The sequence below is a fragment of the Toxotes jaculatrix genome, chromosome 3 (genome assembly GCF_017976425.1).
Source record: "Toxotes jaculatrix isolate fToxJac2 chromosome 3, fToxJac2.pri, whole genome shotgun sequence".
Lineage (NCBI taxonomy): Eukaryota > Metazoa > Chordata > Actinopteri > Toxotidae > Toxotes > Toxotes jaculatrix.
In genome coordinates, this window is record NC_054396.1 from 7,778,303 (window position 1) to 7,798,387 (window position 20,085).

The 20,085-nt window shown below is 43.0% G+C and overlaps 2 protein-coding genes across 4 annotated transcripts; one reads left to right on the forward strand and one right to left on the reverse strand.

Moving 5' to 3' along the window:
- Positions 1-8: 8 nt before the first annotated feature.
- Positions 9-12,039, reverse strand: LOC121179440 (dysbindin-like). Of its 2 annotated transcripts, none has more exons than XM_041034306.1 (4): positions 11,811-12,039; positions 1,110-1,262; positions 882-1,022; positions 9-687 (listed from the first exon to the last, which is right to left on the reverse strand). In XM_041034306.1, the coding sequence occupies exons 1-4, from the start codon at positions 11,851-11,853 to the stop codon at positions 650-652; spliced, it is 375 nt and encodes a 124-aa protein (XP_040890240.1). In that variant the 5' UTR covers positions 11,854-12,039; the 3' UTR covers positions 9-649. The 2 variants fall into 2 exon arrangements, with proteins under 2 accessions (XP_040890240.1, XP_040890239.1); XM_041034305.1 differs by having other exon boundaries at positions 9-805.
- A 2,425-nt stretch (positions 12,040-14,464) lies between these two features.
- LOC121179388 (ataxin-1-like) lies at positions 14,465-20,063 on the forward strand. 2 transcript variants are annotated; one of them, XM_041034210.1, is made up of 3 exons: positions 14,465-14,654; positions 16,305-17,483; positions 18,593-20,063. In XM_041034210.1, exons 2-3 carry the CDS (start codon positions 16,443-16,445, stop codon positions 18,926-18,928), a joined length of 1,377 nt encoding a protein of 458 aa, XP_040890144.1. In that variant the 5' UTR covers positions 14,465-14,654; positions 16,305-16,442; the 3' UTR covers positions 18,929-20,063. The 2 variants fall into 2 exon arrangements, with proteins under 2 accessions (XP_040890144.1, XP_040890143.1); XM_041034209.1 differs by having other exon boundaries at positions 14,465-14,650.
- Positions 20,064-20,085: the final 22 nt, after the last annotated feature.

Below are 20,085 nucleotides of genomic sequence, written 5' to 3' on the forward strand. Positions count from 1 at the left end.
TTCATTTTTCCTTTATTGGCAAAACAAAAACAAAAAAAAATCTTGTTAGAGATTCATTTAAAGCTAGAAAACAGAAACTTTGCATTTCCAGGATGTGTAGCTTTCAAAAACAGTACACCTTCTTTTACCACATTTACCCGAAGTCACACTTCATCCAATTATTAATATTATTAATTTATGCCTGTCATTGCTTTGCAGTCCTGGATCTGTTAATACTGTACAAAATTAATCATTCATCAACTACAAGTCCATTGAGGTCAGTAACAGTGAAACATATGTCCTCCAAACAAGCCAAAACAGGAATGGAAACAGATGAGAATTAAGGAGAAATTTACAGTTCATGGTCCCCACCTCCAAAACACACACAGAACCCAACCCACAACTCATATATCAAAGGAAAGCTTGGAAACAGTGATAAGAGCCAGTATGCGGAAGACAGTAGTAGTTGAGAGGCCTCGTTAAATAGCTCGTGTCACTCTTTGCCCCCCAGCCGAGGTGTCAGCTTCCGTGCTGCAGGTGGAGATCTATTGAGGTGAGGGTGCGCCCTAGGAAGATGATGATGGAGTCTGAGTTTTGACCTTCTCTATTTCTGGAGGCGCAGCTCTCCTCTTGACTGTGCTGGTGTGGGTTTCTTCATTGTCTGAGCCGACTACAGGGGTGTCTCCCCCATTGGCATTGGTGGTCTGGCTGTCGGAGGAGGAGTTTGAAGATGTAGAGGACATGCGTGACTTGGTATCAACACTTTCAAGGACGTGTCGAAAGAGTCCGTTACTGATTACTTCATCATTGTTATTGTTTCCTTGGGCTGTAGGCCAGATGAAAAACATGATCAGGCATGCAGTTTTATCTCTTGTAATCCCTTCTAAATCTGGTTAACATACCTGGCAGCGGGGAGGTCAGCACTCCCTCTTCTCCAGAGCTGAAGAAGACATCCAAAGCCTCCTGGTCAGAGATGTCAATCAACTCCATCTGGTCCAGTAAGTCAACATTGACCTCCATTGATGAGATGCTGCCAATGGGGGCTGCAAGAAGAGTGGGAAACAAGGAATTATCTGCACCTTTATGTGAATGTATATGTGTTCGCAGAAATGCCACTGCTCCCAACTCACGTCTCTTGTAGTCTCTGATACAAAGGTGTGCCGAGGACAGGTAGACGTCCACGTCATGCTGGAAGACCTCCTCAAAAAAACGCTGTCTCTCTCTCAGCTTGAGCTGCTGCGCTGCGTCCACATCAGGGAGCCTTTGGCCTCGCTCGGTCTCCGCTGGCAAACACAAAAGAAGGACAGGACTTTGGATAACAGCTCAGATAATATTTTATACCTGACACCTGGAGTCTGGAGACCAGAGATCATGTAAGCGTGCATTCCTGTCAAAGGAAATTTCACAGACTAGTTTCTTAACTCTGGAGATTGATGTGCATGTCAGTGAGATCACATGGTGAGGTGTGTCACATACTGCAGTTTGAGACCTATTTTACAGTGACACAGGGGTCAAATATTGATTGCCAGAAGGGGGAGACATTGAGCCACAAATGGCATGTATGAGGAGACTGATTTCCCTTTTTCTGGACTCTGCTTAGACTGAATACTAAAATAAAACATCTCAAGAAGACATAGTGAAAAGTCAGTCACACATCTCACAATTAATAAAAGGTATTGTTGATATCTTAACTGTAAAAACAGTGAAACTGCTCCCATTTTCCCCAGAACCTTTATTCCTGTGGATTATGATTCATTCTACACTGAGTCACCAAGAAAACAAACTGTTGCTTTAATCAGAGCGTTAATTAAACAAACTATCCAAACATTCACACCATACCAGGAAGTACAGTTGCAAAAGCAAACTGTCATGTCTTTTACTAAGTTAATCTTGTTTTGAGATACCATGCAAGCTCATCTTCCCTCTAATCAGCATCATTATAATTGACTGTGACTGTGACTGAGAAGGAAACAGGCTGAAGAAACAATGTCTGATCTCTGCAGTTCTGACATTATCTGTGAATATAAAGGGGAAAAACATACAGAGCGCACAGTCATTAGAACAACGTCTGAGTTTTGAGGAGCCATTACAATCTGCAGGCAGGGATTGAGCTAATTGGATGAGGCTCTCAAGCCATGTCTGAACTGAGAATAATGTGAAGATTATCTGGCCTGTATTGAGAGCAGCAGTCACAGCAGCTCTATAAATACACTGCTGTGTGATGGAGACTAGAAAGACGTTCAGCTTAGTATGTTCACAATACCAGGAAACGAAAGGATTCCAGGGGTTCTCTTTTGTGTCTTACAAAAAAGAAAAGATTTCCATCGGCACAACCTCTCATAATGAATTGACTTGCCGCTGCAGTCAGGAAACATCTTCTATCACTGTGAGTCCAAAATACTGTAGATGTTGCCTAAAAGCATCAACAGGTTATCTTCCTCAGAGTGCTGCATCAGCGCAGTCCTCCCCCTGAGTCTTGCCCAGGCACATGTCTATGGTGATGGCAGGACACGAGCCTGTCACTGCAGCTCCGCTCTGCCCTGTTTGACAGCCTGCCTCCTGGGCACAGGGACCTCACCGGGCTCTGGGATCAGCTAGGCAGTCAGCTTTGGAGGGAAGAGAGGAAGAAGACAACTCAAACCCCAGGACTGGACCCACTGACAGCACCTATGGGCATACAGTGTGTGGGTATAGACGGAATATAGACGGGATTCCCCATAGACTGAAACACAAAAATCTACAAGCGGTTATGTATTTGGTTCAAATATTGGAGCTTTTAATGGATTTGATGTCTGAAAGTTAAAGTCACTTCCATGAGTGGTCTTAACCAAAGACAGAAAGCAGGTGTCACTGTCAGTCCCCTGAAGGAGGTGAGACATTAGTGATGATGATCGATGGAGTTTGACAGTGCAGTCAGTCACAGAGGACATCTGCTCTTTCCAAGTTTTGGCAAGCAAGTTATTACGAGTTCTCTGTCTGGTGTCAGTCATTTTTATGGCATATTGTCTTTATGGCATTACTGTGTAGATGCCTGGGGTTGTGAGCCCATGATGCACTTCTCATCACATTGTTACACGGTCAGAAACACTATTGTCTACAGAGTCTTATGGAAGCAAAGGGAGCAGCGCTGACAAAGCAGGATGTCAGTCACAATCAGGAGCTGCATGTTTGACATGTGTGTTTGAATGAAAAGAGCCCCTTGTTTAATGTGACCTGCCGAGGACATCATGTCAAACTAAATACTGAATTCATATTGGATGAGTGACTGTCCTTCCTTTTCTTTCAAAAGGAGAGCAGACAGCTGTTAAATAGCTTATTTGTGCAACAGCCCTCTCCAATAAAGTAATGCTTTTCATTACAGGATACAGGTTTAAGCAAATTGCTTATCCTTGAGTTTTTTCCCACTCAGTTAAACACTGATTGATCACAGCATTGATTGTTTCTACTTAAAGGCCGGGGCCTATGGAGAGCTAAAGGTTAGCTACAGATGCATATCCTCAGATTGATTTTGCCTCCCTATCCAGTTCTTTTTTTTCTCCATTGAATCACCTTGATCGATACGGCTTCCCTGGCTGCGAACGACCCCAGTGACCTCTGATTAGTGCCACCACTCACACGGGAAAATCCTCTGTCGCAAGAAAAGCGTGACCACATTGTCCACTGTTGATGCGATCACATGTCCAGTCTGCTACAGCCTGACCGCAACCCTGAGTCTTTAGTTTCACGCCACAAGACGTCTGGAGGGTCTGTGGTTGCTGAGGAGAGAGGATGGAGAGATAAACAAGCTGCAGGCAAGAGCTTGGCCTGGTATTCTTTCTCTCTCTATGTCTCTATGTCCTTTTTCTACATCCCTTTCTTTCTTTTATTCCGTCTCCACCTGTCTCTCTCTTTCGGTCTCTTCCTATTCCTTTTTTTTCTATATTTTTTTTTGTCTCACTCAGTATTTTTATTTCCCATTCGTTTTGCGACTTCTTTATTCCTCCTTCTGTGTTTTGTTCCATTTGTTTTCCATCTCTTTTTCTGTCTGTTTTCTGTCTCTTTGTGTCTTTCTTTTTGTCTCTCCCTCAGTCTCACTTTGTCTTTCTCAGTCTTTCTTTCTATCTCTTTCTCTCTTCTTTCTGCCTTTGCTTTGTCTTTTCTTGTCTCTTTCTGCCTTTCCTTTCCATCTTTTTTGATCGCTTTACTTTTTTCTGCCCTTCCTTATGTCTTTCTTTTTGTCCTTTTCTGTCCTGTCTTTGTCTTCTTTCATCTCCTTTTCTGTCTTTTTGTCTCTTCTTCTTTCTGTCTTTTTTCGCCTTTTGTGTCTTTCTCCTTCTGTTTATCTTTCTGTCCTCCATGTCTGTTTTCTTTCTTTCGCTCTCTCTATCTCCCTGCCCGCACTCTCTTCCTTCCTCTGAGTGCTTTGGGACTTGAGAAAGAAAGGTCATAGATCAGGGCTCAGGACCAAAAGAAAATGCAGAATGACTGGAACAGACAGAAAGATAGAGACAGAAAGAGCAGGCCAGATGCGTCTGCATGCCACTCTGCCTCCCCACATAAAGACAAATCCAGATCCTCCGCTCAGGGGGCAGAGAGAGAAAGAGCCCATTCAGAGCTGGACAAAAGCAGAGATGTAAGGGAACGGGGACTGGCCTCCACTCCTTAGACACGATGCAGTCACAGGAAATCTTTTTTCGATATAGTTGAAGGGACATACACCTAAACTCAGCCTTTAATTTGCTACATAGAGTCAAATTTATCTTTAAAAACAGTCACAATCAGATTGTTAAATATAGGGCATCTGTGTGTACTTTAAGGACTCCTGAATGCCTGCATTACTGCTTTCATTAAACTTCTGTGAAAAATGTGTCACGATGAGGCAGACTTCTCAGAAGACCCAGGCACAGCTGCCAGCAGACATAACACATCATCCCCACATGATGATACAGAGATCGTTCAATGCTCTACTGTCTTCAATTTAACCATAGTTTTTTTTTTTTTTTTTACAGAGCACATTTACTGGTGTAGAAATCATGAATACAGATGATCAGGTCACTGTCTGCATCTGTTCAGTATCTCATGTGCTTCTTTCCCCCGTCACGTTTTCAAGGACAGGACCCTGAAACACTGCTTTAGAGATAGGAGGGCTTGGTGTCACCCACAGTGTCATGACTAAGGGGGGCTGTTTTTGGGCATCATTTTATGTTCTGAACTCTTTTTTGGACTTTTAAACTCTTGTTTATTTTGTTAAGTTTTGTTTATAGTTCCTGTTTTATTTTCACTGAAATCACTGCCCTTGTGTATCTTGTCTTGTTCTACTTCCTGTCTTTGTCTTGTTTCCCTCCTTTGTGATTGTCTGCCCCGCCCTAATTGGTTTCACCTGTTGCCCATTGCCTAGTGTATTTAAGTCTTGTTGCTTGGCTGTGTTCTTGTTTGTTCGTTTTTGTCTCATGCTTTTGTCTCATGCTGTTGTCACACGTTTTGTCTCTTGCCTTTGGCTCATGTCTTTCGCTTTTGTTTCTCATCTTGCCTCTCGTCATCGTATCCCCAGTCAGGTTGTGTTTTTATTTGTTACTTTGTTTCTTGTTTGGTTTTAGCTCCTTGATCTGTGTTTCTCCTCCCTAAGAGTGATTTTGCGTTTGCATTTTGTATTTTTGTTTTTGTGCCTTTTTCCCCTTTATGGGTGATCCTTGTTTTGCCACTTTGTTAGAATAAACACTATTTTTGATTACGTCTGTGGGGTTGTGCATTTGGGTCCAAGTCATTGCCCTAGCCTTGACACACAGGCTGCCATTAGCCCATCACTGTGCTAAATGAAAATGTGAGCTCACAGGCTGATTCCCCTGTGATGGGAAGGAGGGAAGGTCAGGCGCAGCACAGAAAAACTGCCTCTCCGGATGATCCAGTTGTTTTTGGTTGTCGGAGCAGCGTGGTCTAGAACCCCTCAGTGAACAGTACTTAAACACAAACCCCAGTGGGAACCATCCTGTCCTGTTCCACTTTAATTATGGGGCCGTTTACCAGACTGTTTGATTCCATTCATCGAAGCTGAGCCTTCTTTTCTGAGAAGTGGTTTCCTTATACAAATGGATGAGGTCATCTCTGTGAAAGTGGCTCTGGTGGTGGTACAAACCATGTGTTGCCACAGCTCTTTAGATTTCAGTAGCAGACTGCCAAGAAAAAGCATCAAGCACTGTAGTGACAGAGGTTCAAGCAAACATGTCATGACTCACTGCTTTTTTCCTGTTCCCCATGTAAACAAGACTCTCAGCACTGACGACAAAAAATTACCTATAAACCAATAAATAAATAAAGCTCTAAACATATAAATAAATGCTAAAACAAACACAAAAACATGTAATTAAATATGGCAATAAATTAATACAAGAATAAGCGCAGCAATAAGAGGGACGAAAGGTGAGAGAGGACAGGAAAACTTAAAGCTCTTTAAAAATCTACAGTATGATGGGAGAGAGGTTAGCCAAATGTGAGTCAGCACAAGGCTGTGGGCTGTAGAAATGGAGAGGATAGAGAGAACGAATTCTGCACAAGCTCATTAGTTAAAGAGGATGTCTTGTTATTTTTACTGGGAGTCTCTTCCCTACCTTCCAGCACAACATTGACCTCAGCAGCAGCAGCAGCCCGTTAACAGTCTGCAGCTGGTCATTAGTGGATCAGTCTCTTTGCTAAGACTGTTTCAGTAATTAATGGTGTCTTAGTGGCTATAAAGAATGGTGGAGTGACTGGCTGGCTACAGGTAGAAGAGTTATCCTGCTCTAACTGCACGAGTGGAGATGCAACCATAAAATGCAACAAAAAAATGTATGTCAAAAATCAAAACGAGATGATGTTTAAGCCATCCAGTGCTTCGGTCAGCACATCCTGAAGATCTCTGTAAAGTTAGTCCTCCTGTTTTACAGTTTTCTATTTTCCAGGGGACTGCAGTTTAAAAGCCATTGCATTGCCTGCTTGTATCCATTTCTCACAACAGAAAAGAAAATACCTTGAACTCAAGTGAAACAGGCAGGTTGCCACGCTTGTTACATGCACAATAACATCTTTGCAGTCTATGCAGTTGCTCTGTCTCCCGCTTTTCTTTTTGGTTTGTCTCACTCTCTGTGTTTTTCCCCTAAAGCTGACATTTATTGGGCTCCAGTTGCAAGGACAGTGAATTATTAATGGAGGCTGTTGATGTGTCTATCTGGTCTATGTTTCAGTGCATCCATGTGTGTTTTCATTTGCATATTAGATCTGGCTGTTTTCACTGGGACAAAGCAGTGTCCAGCACCATCAGCCCAGTCTGTCAGAACAACAATGACATCAGTGTTAACCCTCTCCTTCCTTCCCTCCTGCCTGGATTACATCCAGACTAACAATGGGACTGTTTGTAGGTCAGTGTCCTGTCCCACTGCCCTCCATAAGCCCACAAGCAGACTGTCATGAGTTCTGATCAACACAATAGGATTCACCATCTGACAAAGTACCGACATATCCACGATTTTTTCTACATTTACAAATCCTCTTACCCAGAGTGACTTTTAATGCACAATAGAATAAAGTTATTAACCATATACAACAGCCAATAATAAATAAAAAATCTCTGCCAGGGCAATACAATTAACGCAGTTTTATATCAAAGTAAACTGCATTAATGAGTTTGTTCTGCTTGTTAAAAATGCATCCTGAGTGGTTGTCAACAGACTTAGGCAGAGCAACATAGTTAAGCTCAGAAAATCCCCTAAATTGTTTTTATGCGATAATTAAATCTGTAACCACTCTCAAAAACATTGAGTTATCCAATGAAGTGAATGTTGACTTAGTAAAACCCTCTGTGTCTCAGGGTCAGGGTTGGGCCTCTCTCTGTCTGAGAGGGAGAGAGAAAGTAAATCTTAATATGAGCAGACTTCTCTCTTTGCAGTCACTTCAGCATTCACACCGCTCCCAGTTCTTCCTGGAAAAGCTGCACTGCCTCTCCCACTGTTTGTGAGAGAGGTTTAAAGCTATTTTCTCCTCAGCTGAGAGAACTGTAGGAATGTTTGGTTTAACTCAACACATTCACTCAGACATTTCTTCTCTGTTTGTTGAGACTGGGGCAGGGTGGCCTGAAGATAACAGTATTTAAGTCATATTACAGCTGCATTTTGTCTCGTGTTTTGCACAAGTGTAACCTTGCTTTTCATCATGTTTTTAAATGTGATTATTGACTAATTTGAGAAACTGTGACTGAGCTAAACTGCATTTCTGGTCTATTATTTTGTTAATTTTTTTTTTTTATTATACTTTGACCTTTTCCTCCTTCCTTCAAAATGAACCTGCACAACCACACAGGTGTTTTCACTTATTGGCCAATTAGACCTTCATGCAGGTTGATGATGGGCGGAGCTAAGCTGGAATTTCATCAAGTCACTAAACCTAATCGACCAATGAAAAAGTCCTCAGGTTTAATTAGGCAAAGCAAATGAAAACACCTGTGCTGAATTGTCTCTATGATTAAAGGGTGCTATATAAATCAACTTGTATGGCACATTCAGTTAGATGATTCCCTCTGAAAGTCAGACCCGCTCATCACAATTTCCAAGTTAACATCCTCATACCGCCTGTTTTGTCCAACCAACAAGTACTGTACTTTCATGTAACACAATGAAAAGCTGGAAATCTTTGCATTTGAGAGGCTGGAACAGGCAAATGTTTGGCTTTGAAAAAATCATGTTAACAGTTAATCGATTAGAAAATAGTTGCTGTTAAACTCTCTGTTGATTAATTGGCTAGTTATTTCAACTAGGAGAGCAAAGTGAGAGTGAATTTCTTGCTACAAGGGGTGATTAAAAGTTTGTGGCCCAAAGTAGTAGGAGGTGAGTTATACAGCTCTCCTTACGTGCACATGCAGTTCAGATCTTTGAGTGATCCTGCAGAAAGTCAGCATTGTCAGAGAAAATGGACAGCATCAGCCTTCATGAAGTCATCCGCTACCTTGGGCTTATCACCCAAGGAGGCCCTTGGACTGATTTGATCAAATTTGGCATCCTCAGACTACTACTTCATCTCCAAGATGAAGAAGGAGCTCAGGGGCCGCCATTTTGACAATGATGATGACGTCATCGCCACTGTGGACGGTATCTGGAGGTCCCAGGTGCCTTCTTCTTCTACAAAGAAGGGATCTGTGGGGTCTATGTTTAAAAATAAATTAGTTAGATTTTCTAAAACTCGTGAGCTTATCAATCACCCCTTGTATGAGCGACCTCTTTCACATGGTACATAGTCATTTGCTCCACTGCAAGCTTTAATTTCCCACCCATCTTTTCTTTGATTGTCAGAGGCATCAGTTTCCTTCCAGCGCCTCAGTGAACAAACTCCAAATTATTAACAGACTTGACAGGTGGATTTGTGTTTCATGGTTTTGCACATTGGGGAAGAGCGTTCACGTGATAAATTGCTGCTTTCTTTCTGTGTGGGGCCGTGAACACTTAGTGTATGCCTGGAGGCGTTGATTCTGTCTATACATGGAGGATTCAGCTGAACAGTGAGTAGATGGATTTGTTAGAGAGCTAATGAGAGGAGCTGGTCTGTGTCCCCAGGGCTGCACGGCTTAGACTGCTGAATTGATGGGAACCATATTCAGCCATTCACACAAGGCTGTTTAGTATAATCACACACAAACACACACATATGATTAACCTAAAGAGCTGATGTGCCACGAGGCATTGTTTGTATAGAATACACAGAGAATCTGTGTATTTGCACCATGTGAGCTTTCCTCACATTGGTGAGCAATGATTCTGTTAGCTCTGTTAGTTCTGAAAGAGTGTAACACAATATTAGCTCTTCCTCTCCTTCAACAACAGTGAATGCTGGAAATTTGCATTTTGATCATGGCCAATGATCAATGGATTTGTTGAGAAAAGACAGCAGCCATCAGGACTTGCTCGTATATCGGACAGTGCCAATATTTATCAGTGATATCTCTGAACACAAACCTATGTGATCTAAACTTTTCTATTTGAGAGTGAAATCATATCAGTCTGGTCCAAAAAAAAAAACCCCAAAACAAAACAGTGGCACTGAGCATCTCCAATTACACTTCAGACCTGCAGCCAGAAATTCATGAATACTGAGGTCATGACCAAAAGTAAATCTATGTTTACATTTGACTTCATCAGTTCATTGTTTACTCAGCCTGATAATCACACTGCCAGTGACTTACTGGCAATCCAATACTGCCAGGTACTTTATTTCATTTCTCAGTCTGACACTGAGTTCATGTTATCTGACTTTTGTTTTGGGACGGGTGAGCTGTTTTGTTTTGCTTGCCCTATCACAGCTACTAGTGTGACTGTGGGCTCTTGAGTTATTTTCCAACAGGCAGGAGTAAAGTGAATGAAGTGAATGAATGAAGGTGTGACTGTCAGAATCATCTGTTCTGAACAGATTGAGGTAAAGGAGGAAAAAAAAATAACACCCACATGTTTTGTCTTACACCGTCTTCAGGGACAGTTTGTTCTCATTTGTATCCAGTCTAGCTCAGACATTACAGATACATACTGTGTGTATCCTTCAGTGAGATTAATTAAAGACACAGACAGTTCATGATATGGATTTCCACCCCTCATTAAACACCATCTACCTCCTCAGTCTTATGTGGGTCGTGTCCAAGGGGACTGAGCTAAGAATACATGGAGAATAGAAACAGTTCCTTATACACCCGGTACCTTGCTGTACATGCGTTCAACAGCTGGTCAGTCCTTCACTCCACAGCACACCGACGTGCCTCTGTCTGGCACATTCCCACAATAATCGAAACGTGGCAGAATGGTCTACAGAGGCACGGAGGCCGAGGGCCAAGCAACAGATGGGAGACGTCTCCTCTGGAGTCACAGCCCTGATCCTTTTTAGCCTCATGAAATCACACACTGATCTCACCGGGACAAATTCAATTTCAGGTCCTATCTGGGTTGGTGTGTCTGCATGGAACAAGCTGCAGACCCCACTGCAGTTGGTCGACTGATGAGATCTGCAGGCACAATCCCATTAGAAATAAGAGATCTTTGTCTTTAGCTGTGTGGTGGCCCTAATCCAAGTCTGCCTCAGTGTGTGTGTGTGTGTGTGTGTGTGAGAATGCATCCCTGTCCCTGCGCACAGTGTGTGTGACCTATTCACTTGGTATTAGTGAACATTACTCAGGGTGATGATTCAACATTCCTGTCTGATTTTTGGCTGGCACAGCACTTGGACCAGATCAACACAACAGCAGCTATTTAACACACCGGCTGAGCTGTCACACCAGCTTCCACATTATATTTCTCATACACACACACACACACACACACACACACACACACACACACACACACACACACACACACACACACACACACACACACACACACACACAGAGCATATGCCTCAGAGTGATGGAGCAGTAAATAAATTCAGTGTCCATCATAAATCAAATCAATCAAGCAATCTCCAAGACGTAGTCAGAAAAGTGTTCATTTGTGCCTTTTCTTCTCTTACTTGAAATTTATTTGACATTTCACCTCGGAAGGTGTTTCTGACATCCTAAAAGGCGGTACAAAGGTGGAAAAATGTGGATTTAACTTCAGCTAAAACTGCACACACACACAAGCTTCCATTGAAACCTTGCGTTTTCTACCTTAACTGTTCAATCAGTGTATGTGCTCGGCTTCTGACAGCCAAATAAGGAGAAGAATGTTCCCCCTCTCTAATGTCCTGCTCCACATCTAAAAATGAGAGCTGTGTCAATGGAGCAAACTTGTGGCCACATCTCAAAATATCCATCTGAAGGGAAAAACTAATTTCTAAAAAAGATTTAGAAGTTTTAAGGAATTACTCACAGGGTAGGCGTTTGTTGTGCAGGTTGGATGATGAGGAGCTCATGTTGGAGAATTGTGAGAATATAATAAATCAGCTCGTGATGGCCAGTCAGCCCTGTGAGAGTTCAGCAGAGAGGCTGCCGTTCATCTCCCGCCTCCTCTTGCTCACTCAAAGCTGCTCGAAAGTGACTGATGCTGAACTGCCGCCCTGCTGCTCTCCTTCCCCGTTTCCCTCTTTCCCCCTCAGAGGACTCTGAGCCACTTGGATGAGGCGAGAACAAGTTTGTGGCTTTGTGGAGCCGACCAGCTGACCAATGACGGGAGGTGGAGAGGGGGAGGGAGGAGCTGAGGGAGAGCAAGGAAGGGATTGAGAAGAGGGAAGGAGGGATTTTATGTAACGGAGTGGAAAATACCAAGGAGAGACAGACACATGCCTTTGTTATTTTTGTCTTCTTACACCCCCTCCCTCCCCCTCACCTCCTCCCTTCCTGTCTCTTATTCCCTGTCTCCCTTTTTTGCAGCACATTTAAACCATCTCTCCCTCCTGTTTCACCTTCAGGGTCAAATGAAGTCAGGAAATGTTACACTTGCAGATGCAGAATATCCATTTTATTATTGTATCATCATTCTTTAATAATTATCAAACTAACACCGATGTTTCTGAACAATTTAAAAGCTTTTTCAGGAATTGAAACATGAATTAATCTTTTTAAAAAGTATGATCACTAAGAGTGGCTTTAAAAAATGATGTTAGCTGTTGCACACTTTGAAAATGTAATAAAAGAAAAATAATAAAATAAAATAATTTAGGTGAGAAAAAGCAGTTTACTCACTCTGTATGAGAATCAGAGTCACTGAGGAACTGACAGACAACACTGGAGCATCTGAGAATGTGTGTGTCCTGAGCACCATCTAGTGGAAAACAGATGTCAGTTCCACTTCCTCTGGACTTGCTGGTTACACAATATTTGCACGCAGAGGCTTCACAAAACAGCATGACATCATTGCCTCTTTCCAAAATGCTGCATCGGCATTTGAGAGACGCTTTTTAAGAGTGTCTTTCTTCAGTTGAAGGCAGGAAAAGGTGCTGGTGTGACTCATCTCAAGAATCTGTTTGTCAAAATCTGCACAAACTGAACTTTTTGATCACATACAGTATATATATATATATATATATATATATATATATATATATATATATATATATACATATTTTCCCACTTTGAAAACAGTGCAACAAGTTTCTGCGCATGAGACAAATTAACAACAAACATTTACATGTTTATATCTACAAATGCATACAATATGCATGGAAACTTTCACAACTGAAACTCACACTTGGCATCTGTGCCCAACTACAAACCGAAACTGCAAAAACAAGCTGTAATGTAGCAGTTGGGAAGTGGTAGGAGTGATTGGCGATTTTTATCATTAAAAACACACTCTTTGTAAATGTCAGTGGTTGTGGTGGTTTAGCCTAAATGTTCTAGTCATGGCAAACACAGTGATGCAGTGTCTTACCAAACTGAACTTTCTCCAGCGTGTGTGTTGAGAAAGTGTACAAAAAACACAGAGAGAAAACAGATACACTCACACACACAGAGGGAGAGAGAGAGAGAGAGAGAGAGAGAGAGAGAGAGAGTGGGCAGAGGAAGCATGATGTGACTCAAAGCGAGAAATCCTCTTCACCTCAAACTAAATTATGCGTGGGCTTTCTCATGACTGGGGGTTCACCTGCTGAGGCCCTGCAAAATCAATAGCTGGGACCAGGGCTGCTGTGCAAAGTCCTCTCTCCTTTTGTTTTAAAGTGAGATGAAGGAGACAGGCAAGCAAGCAAGAAGAAAGTGAGGAAAAATATATAGAAAGCAAGCAGGCAGCAGGGCGTGGGTAACAGGATATTGTTTGTGTTGTCTACACAAATATGAAAGGCCTCCTTTTTCTGCAGAGGATCGGCTTTAGTACTTAATGTTGACCTTTGAGCTCTTTGGTCAAAAGCAATTACTGGTCAGTTCAAAGCACTCGTTCTGTTTTGGTGTCTCACTCACTCAGGGTGAAACATTGATCACATCTGCCCTTGAGGTGAAAAAAGCACGAAGAATTAACAGCAAGTGTGGGCTACTTGTATGAGACTGCAGATGTGATAGCGAGATTTCAGTTTTGCAATCCCTTTTTATTTTGTGTGATTGTGTCTAGGCTAGTCTAAAGCAACGGTTTCCCGCCCTCACTACACTGGGCAAAACGCCAAAGCCATCAGGCAGTCATACGCCTACCATCAGCTGAGGAGTTGCACAGCAGTCTCATTTCTAATTATACACCCAACAACAGAGAGCTACATGGAGAGAGGGAGAGAGTGTGTGGAATATGGAGAGAGGAAGAGGAGGGTGATTACAAATGGAAGAGAGGCTGAGAGTGCTACTCAGCAGCAAACACAGGGTGAACAAGTTCAGATGTGAGAGAGAGAGAGAGAGAGAGAGATTGAAAGAAAGACAGAAAGAAAGAAAGAAAGAAAGAAAGAGAGGTAGAGGGAGAGACATCAAATCTGTCTGAGAAAGGTTAACAGGACTGACTGAGTAGAGTGGGAGTGTAAAATGTAAAAGCGAGTAGGAGGGAAAAGAGAGAGAGAGAGGAGGAGAAGAAACAAGAAGAGAGAAGGAGGAGAGTGTGTCTGACAGACAGTCTGTTGAGCTTGTCTGGATGCTTGTGTTCATTCTGCTTTGTTTCGCCTTTTCACCTGCAGCCTGGGAGGACAACATAAGCCAGACAGGTGTGTGCGGACCGTCTGTGTTCGTGTTCTGAACATGGATGGATGTGCTGTGTGAAGATGGATGTGCAGAAAAAAGGATGGATGGATGGAGCAACATGTAAGTAAGTCTGCTCCATGAAGCTTCTCTGACAGCCAGCTTATCTTAATTTACATGTAGAGAAATTCTGAACATGTTGCTGTCTTTTACTGCACTAAAAGAGAAATGCTGTGATAGATGTATGAGTCTAACTCTGAATGCATGTTTGAGGAACTCTTCACGGTCTGTGGGATTCAGCAGCAGAGGTTAAATTTGGTTGTGTTACACCACATAAATAGAAACATCAAGCTGACTAAGTGCAATGTTGTCACAACTAATATGCAAAAAAAAAAACCAAAAAAACAAAACAAAACAGAATGATCTTCAGCACAGACTGTTCTCGTGGCAACTTCAAACACACTAAACACGACTGTGTGTGCACTTCATTTCCATAAATGAACAACCTGTAGTGAAGCATCACCTCATAAGGTTATTGAGCCTGGGTGACAGGACAGTATAGGCCTGTTTTGGGTCATGATCTGATCATACCTGTGTGTCGATCACTGTGAGTGGGTAGCCAACACCTCAGTGTCATTTGAATGAATTTACATTTACACTGCGGTCATTTAGCTGACAAATACTTATCTATTTATGTCTTGTGGTATAATGCCAAGTGCTCGCACAGGAATGTCAGTGTGAGGGTGTTGTCTGATCTCACACGCACATGCACACACACACGCACACGCACACACACACACACACATACATAATACAGAAACGGCTCATATCAGAGACATGCCTGTCAAAAAGAGTCAAAGAGGTCCATTCAGCAGCGGTGCTCAGCTATGATGATGACATAATACAGGGCACTGAGATGAGCTTTGCATTGACAGGTTGTAAAAGTCCTGCTGTGCTCTTTGCCTCCCTGCATCACTTTGTGTAAATAATATGTCTGCAGAGCTGTTGAGGAGGTAAGAATCTGTTGTGTCTGTGTGTGTGAGTGTGTGTGGCCACAAGGTACTTTCATTTAGCCTTCCTGAGTGTTTTGTCTCACAGTGCATGCTTGTAAGGAGGATGATGGGGTTTCAGCAGCTTGAGGTGCTGGAGCTCACTTTAGACTCATGGGAAAGAGAGAGATTACAACAGGGCCCTGTATGTTTAACACCGTGGACCTATTTAGACCGAGCACACACAAACACACACTTTCCTTGGTTTCTAGTGAAGAATGTCACATGAAAACTTGATCAAAAGACATTAACCTCAAGGGAAGTGAATTTACTAAGATAATTTAACCTCTGACCCCCTCCCCCACCCCCAACCTTTTACATCACCTTGGCCTCATTACGCTCATTCCTTCACCAGCCACACTGTGCAGCACTTTGTTACCATAGTAACTTTTTTTTTTTTTTTTTACAAAGGACTTGGTAGATGTCCATCAAAGAAAATCCCATCAATATAGCAACTGGTGGTTGGAAAGCCTTAATTTGAAGCTGATGTTGAAGTTATTGTTGAGATGTCAAGGGGATATGTACAGGCAGTCATCTCACCAGGTGGCACATTCAGAGGGGAGGGGTAAAGTTCTGTCATTAATTAACAAAATTTTGAAGAGAGCAAGAGAAAGTGACAGACAGAGAAAGAGAGAGGCTCAGTAGAGGATGAAAAATATCCAGTTTGACATTTTGTTTGCAAAGATGTAAAATTGTTTGTAAAAATGTTTGTTTCCTCTGCTTTTCAGATCGTGACAACCTTGGACCTAACTATCTGCAGCGCTTGCCAAGAGACTAATGGAGTATGTATCACATGACCACAACACCTCCTCAACTTCTGCAGGAGGGCATGCAGTGCCAGTGTGAGTGACAGGCAGTGTGAGCCAATGAGCTTCACTCCAAACCCAGTTCTAGTCCCAGACAGGGACAGCCTTCCACTGGCAAAGAGGGACCAAAGACCAGGCTCACCATTGCAGCAACAGCAGTGTGATACTGCTATTTTCAAGGTGCCTTACCCTCACAGGAGCCACAGCGAGTTTAAGACAAAACACACAGGCCCATTTCAGCCAGTGCCACGACGGGTTCCTGCGCTCTACCAGCCCTGGATCCCGACTCAAACATCCACCAGGTTCAAGCCTCATGTGCTATCTGCATTCAGGGAGCATCATGGCTGGGCAGAGTGGAGAGAGTTCACCCCCCTGTACCCTGGATGGGACTTTTCCCACCACTATCAGCACCCCAGCCACTTTTCTGGCACACCTGCAGTCCACCCAGGCCATCCACAAAACCTCTCAAGATTCAGTCCCATCTCCCTGGTGTCTGAGGGTTTCCACAGAATGGATGGAGGGTATGACTGGGAGCAGCTCAAGACATTAAGGGACAAGAGCAAGGGGCAGAGCAATGGCAGGAATAAGGGACCGTATGTGAGGAGAAGAGACAGGAAAGAGTATTTTCCCAGAGTTGAAAAAGCAAGTCCTCCATTGCTGAACACATGCCTACCTCACCCTCCACATGAGCGCCAACCTGGTCTGTTGCACAGATCAACAAACACGGTCAGACATCCTGTTTCTGGACATTCCTTCAGGAGAGTTTCTCCTGACGATAACTCAAACAGCAGATACACTTCCACGAAAGAGGACACATCAAGCTCTCTTGTTCAGCCGTTTTCCGAGCACGCTTCTTCCTCCTATTCCTCTCCTAACCGTTTCCCCTGGCTGCTCCCCCACTTTGTGGCCGGCTCACTGATTGAGCTCAGAGATGGGCGGCTGAGACAAGTGGAGCACCTGCAGACGGAGGACTTCCTGCTGGGATCTCTGGCCTGTCCAGACCTGCGCCTGAGCTGCTGCACAGTGCAGAGCATCAGCCCTTCAGCCTCCTCCTCCTCCATCTCACGCCTCCTCATCCTGCTTCACGACCAGCAGTCGCAGGTGATGGAAAACCACTCTGTCTTATTCATTACTCACAGCACAAGTAGCTGTCATTTTTCTCCTTCAGCTGTATATCTACAAAACATTGCATTCAGGCCATATGGGACTGCCTATATACAACAATTTTCATGTTCCGTCAGATATGAATACCACTGAGCACAAAGTCTTAAATCTTCTCCTCAAATTATTCATGATGAAATGCCTTCAATCAGGCTTTTAGTGTGACATTTTAAAGAATAAGGCTAGTGATATTTTAGAGTTTTTCTACTGTGAGCACATTCTCTGAAATGCTGCACTGAAAAAGTATTAATTCACAGCTGAAAATAGTCCCCAACAAATGCCCCATGTACTTCTGTTTGTTTTTCTTTTTTAATGAAATTATGTATGTGAGCCATTATCAAATATTTATGTCTTCAGTGGGGGGGACCAGTGGACTTGTGGCTGCGTACCACAGAGAGGGTTGGAAGTCACAAAGTACTGAGAGAATTTTTATGGGATTTGTCTGCAACAAAGAAATATATTCAAGATTTCCAGCCTCAAGGCCAGTTCATGGTTTTCACTTGCCCTCAGATGGACAAGAACAGCGGACGCGCATGCACTCTTATTCATTCACCACAGTCAGGGGTATGCGTATGCAAACACATTCCACAAATGCACACTAGAAAACAGGATTGGTGGCCTGCTGACAGCAAGAAGAAGCATTTCCTTAGTTTGCTATGTTTGGCTGAAAAACATGAAAATAATCACCACTGAATAAACAGTACATAAGGTCTATGAAATGGGAGCATGTGCTCGCAGTGCTGACAGTCCATGTGGACGTCCAGTGACCTCAGGGACTTGGACAGATGACAACATTTACGTCACCTGGGCTCTTGAAAACTTTCTGACATGGACACCATGAACTGGTCTTTAAACTATAATTCTACTATCTGTAGAATTTATCCCCAGAGGTAGTTTTTTTTTAAGTTGTAGTTTGGAAAAAAACAATTGATTTCAACCAATAATGACAGGACCTAACTTCACATGTTGGAGCATCACCCCCTAGTGATCAAGTGCGTACATTACATTTCTCTGTCTCATTCTAATGTATACGTGTTTCCCTCTGCCAGGAGTTGGTGGATGTCTATGTGGAGTACCCGTTCTTTGTGCGTGAGCAAGGCTGGTCCTCCTGCAGTCCTCAGAGGACTGCCCTTCTCTGTGGCCTGCAATGCCGCCAGCTCAGCGTAGGGGACGTCTGCCTGGCCCTCACGCCCGTCTCAGCTCCACAGACTCCATCATCAGTCACCCTGGAGCCACAAACCTCACCCAGGAAGTCAGAGGGAAGGTGTGAGCCCATAAAGGTATCACACCCACAGGTTCCCCAAGGGCCACAGTGGCCAGCTGGGGGGAAGGAGAAGAAGGAGGCAGAGACGGTCCGGAGGAGACACCGTTCAGCCCCTGAGTAGAGAGGTCCAGAGACCAATTGCATGTAGTGAAGAGTGTCACTGGTTTAAGGGCAGGAAGCAAGTCAGTCTCTTTTAAGCTCTGTTATTTTTTGCCTATATTTGCTGCCTTTCTACCTCCTGAATCATATTTCTGTGCTTGACTGTCTTTTTTAATTGTTTAATTGTGGCTAAAGTCTAAAAGCTAAAGAAGAACAATAAGCTTGACTCTCAGGATCCCCTCAAGGTTTTATTAGCACATGTTTGTCAAGGTAAGTCAGGGATCTCACACTGATGTGAGATATGTGTGTTGAATCAGTTAAACATTACATTCCCTGTGAGCCTGATGTCTGCCTGGTCTATTAAACCTTATTTATGTGAGAGCACTCTTTCAGAGAGAAAGTGTCGAGCCACAGTGTAAAAATATGTCACTGCAGGGAGCTGCTTCGCTGACAGTGAATTTGCAAAAGATCTCACAACCTCGAAGAATATTGTCTTACTTTTCAGTCTGAGGGTCCATTTCATTTCTAGCAGTCCTGACAGAATCAGCCCATGTTCCCTGAAAAGCACATAAAAATACTCCCTCAGGTCTTTCACTGCTGATGATACCATTTCAAGTTTATCTCTCCTCTGCCTAATATTATATAAGAGTTTTTCATGCTCGCAAATGATAAGAGTCTTAGAAGGAATTTCACATTGACAATCAACACCATTTTTGATTGTATCAATAGGATTTAGTTTTACGCTTCTACCTCTATTTTCTATATACAATGACAGATATAATAATTGTGTGTTTTCAACAGTGTGGGATGTGATGTAATGTGCTTTGCTGGAAGCTTTCAGCTTCTCAGTGAGTGTCACTGTGAATGCCTTTATTTGCCAGGTTGTTTTATGCACACATTATGTAAAGTCTATGCTTTGCTTTTTGTACTAATGTGAGTGGAGATGCTTGTGCTATTCTAAGTACTTTAAAGGCACAATCTGTGACCAGTGTAGAGCATCATGTGTGCGATGTAATTTCCTCCTGAGTACACACAGTTCACATTCAATCAGCTGAATGGGAGAAATTGTGGACTATGACATCACAAATAGGGGACAGACAGGGTGCTGTAAACCACAGACTGGGTCTTTAACTTGTGAAACAGTTTTCTCACTGTTAAATAAATGTCATGTAAAATTTG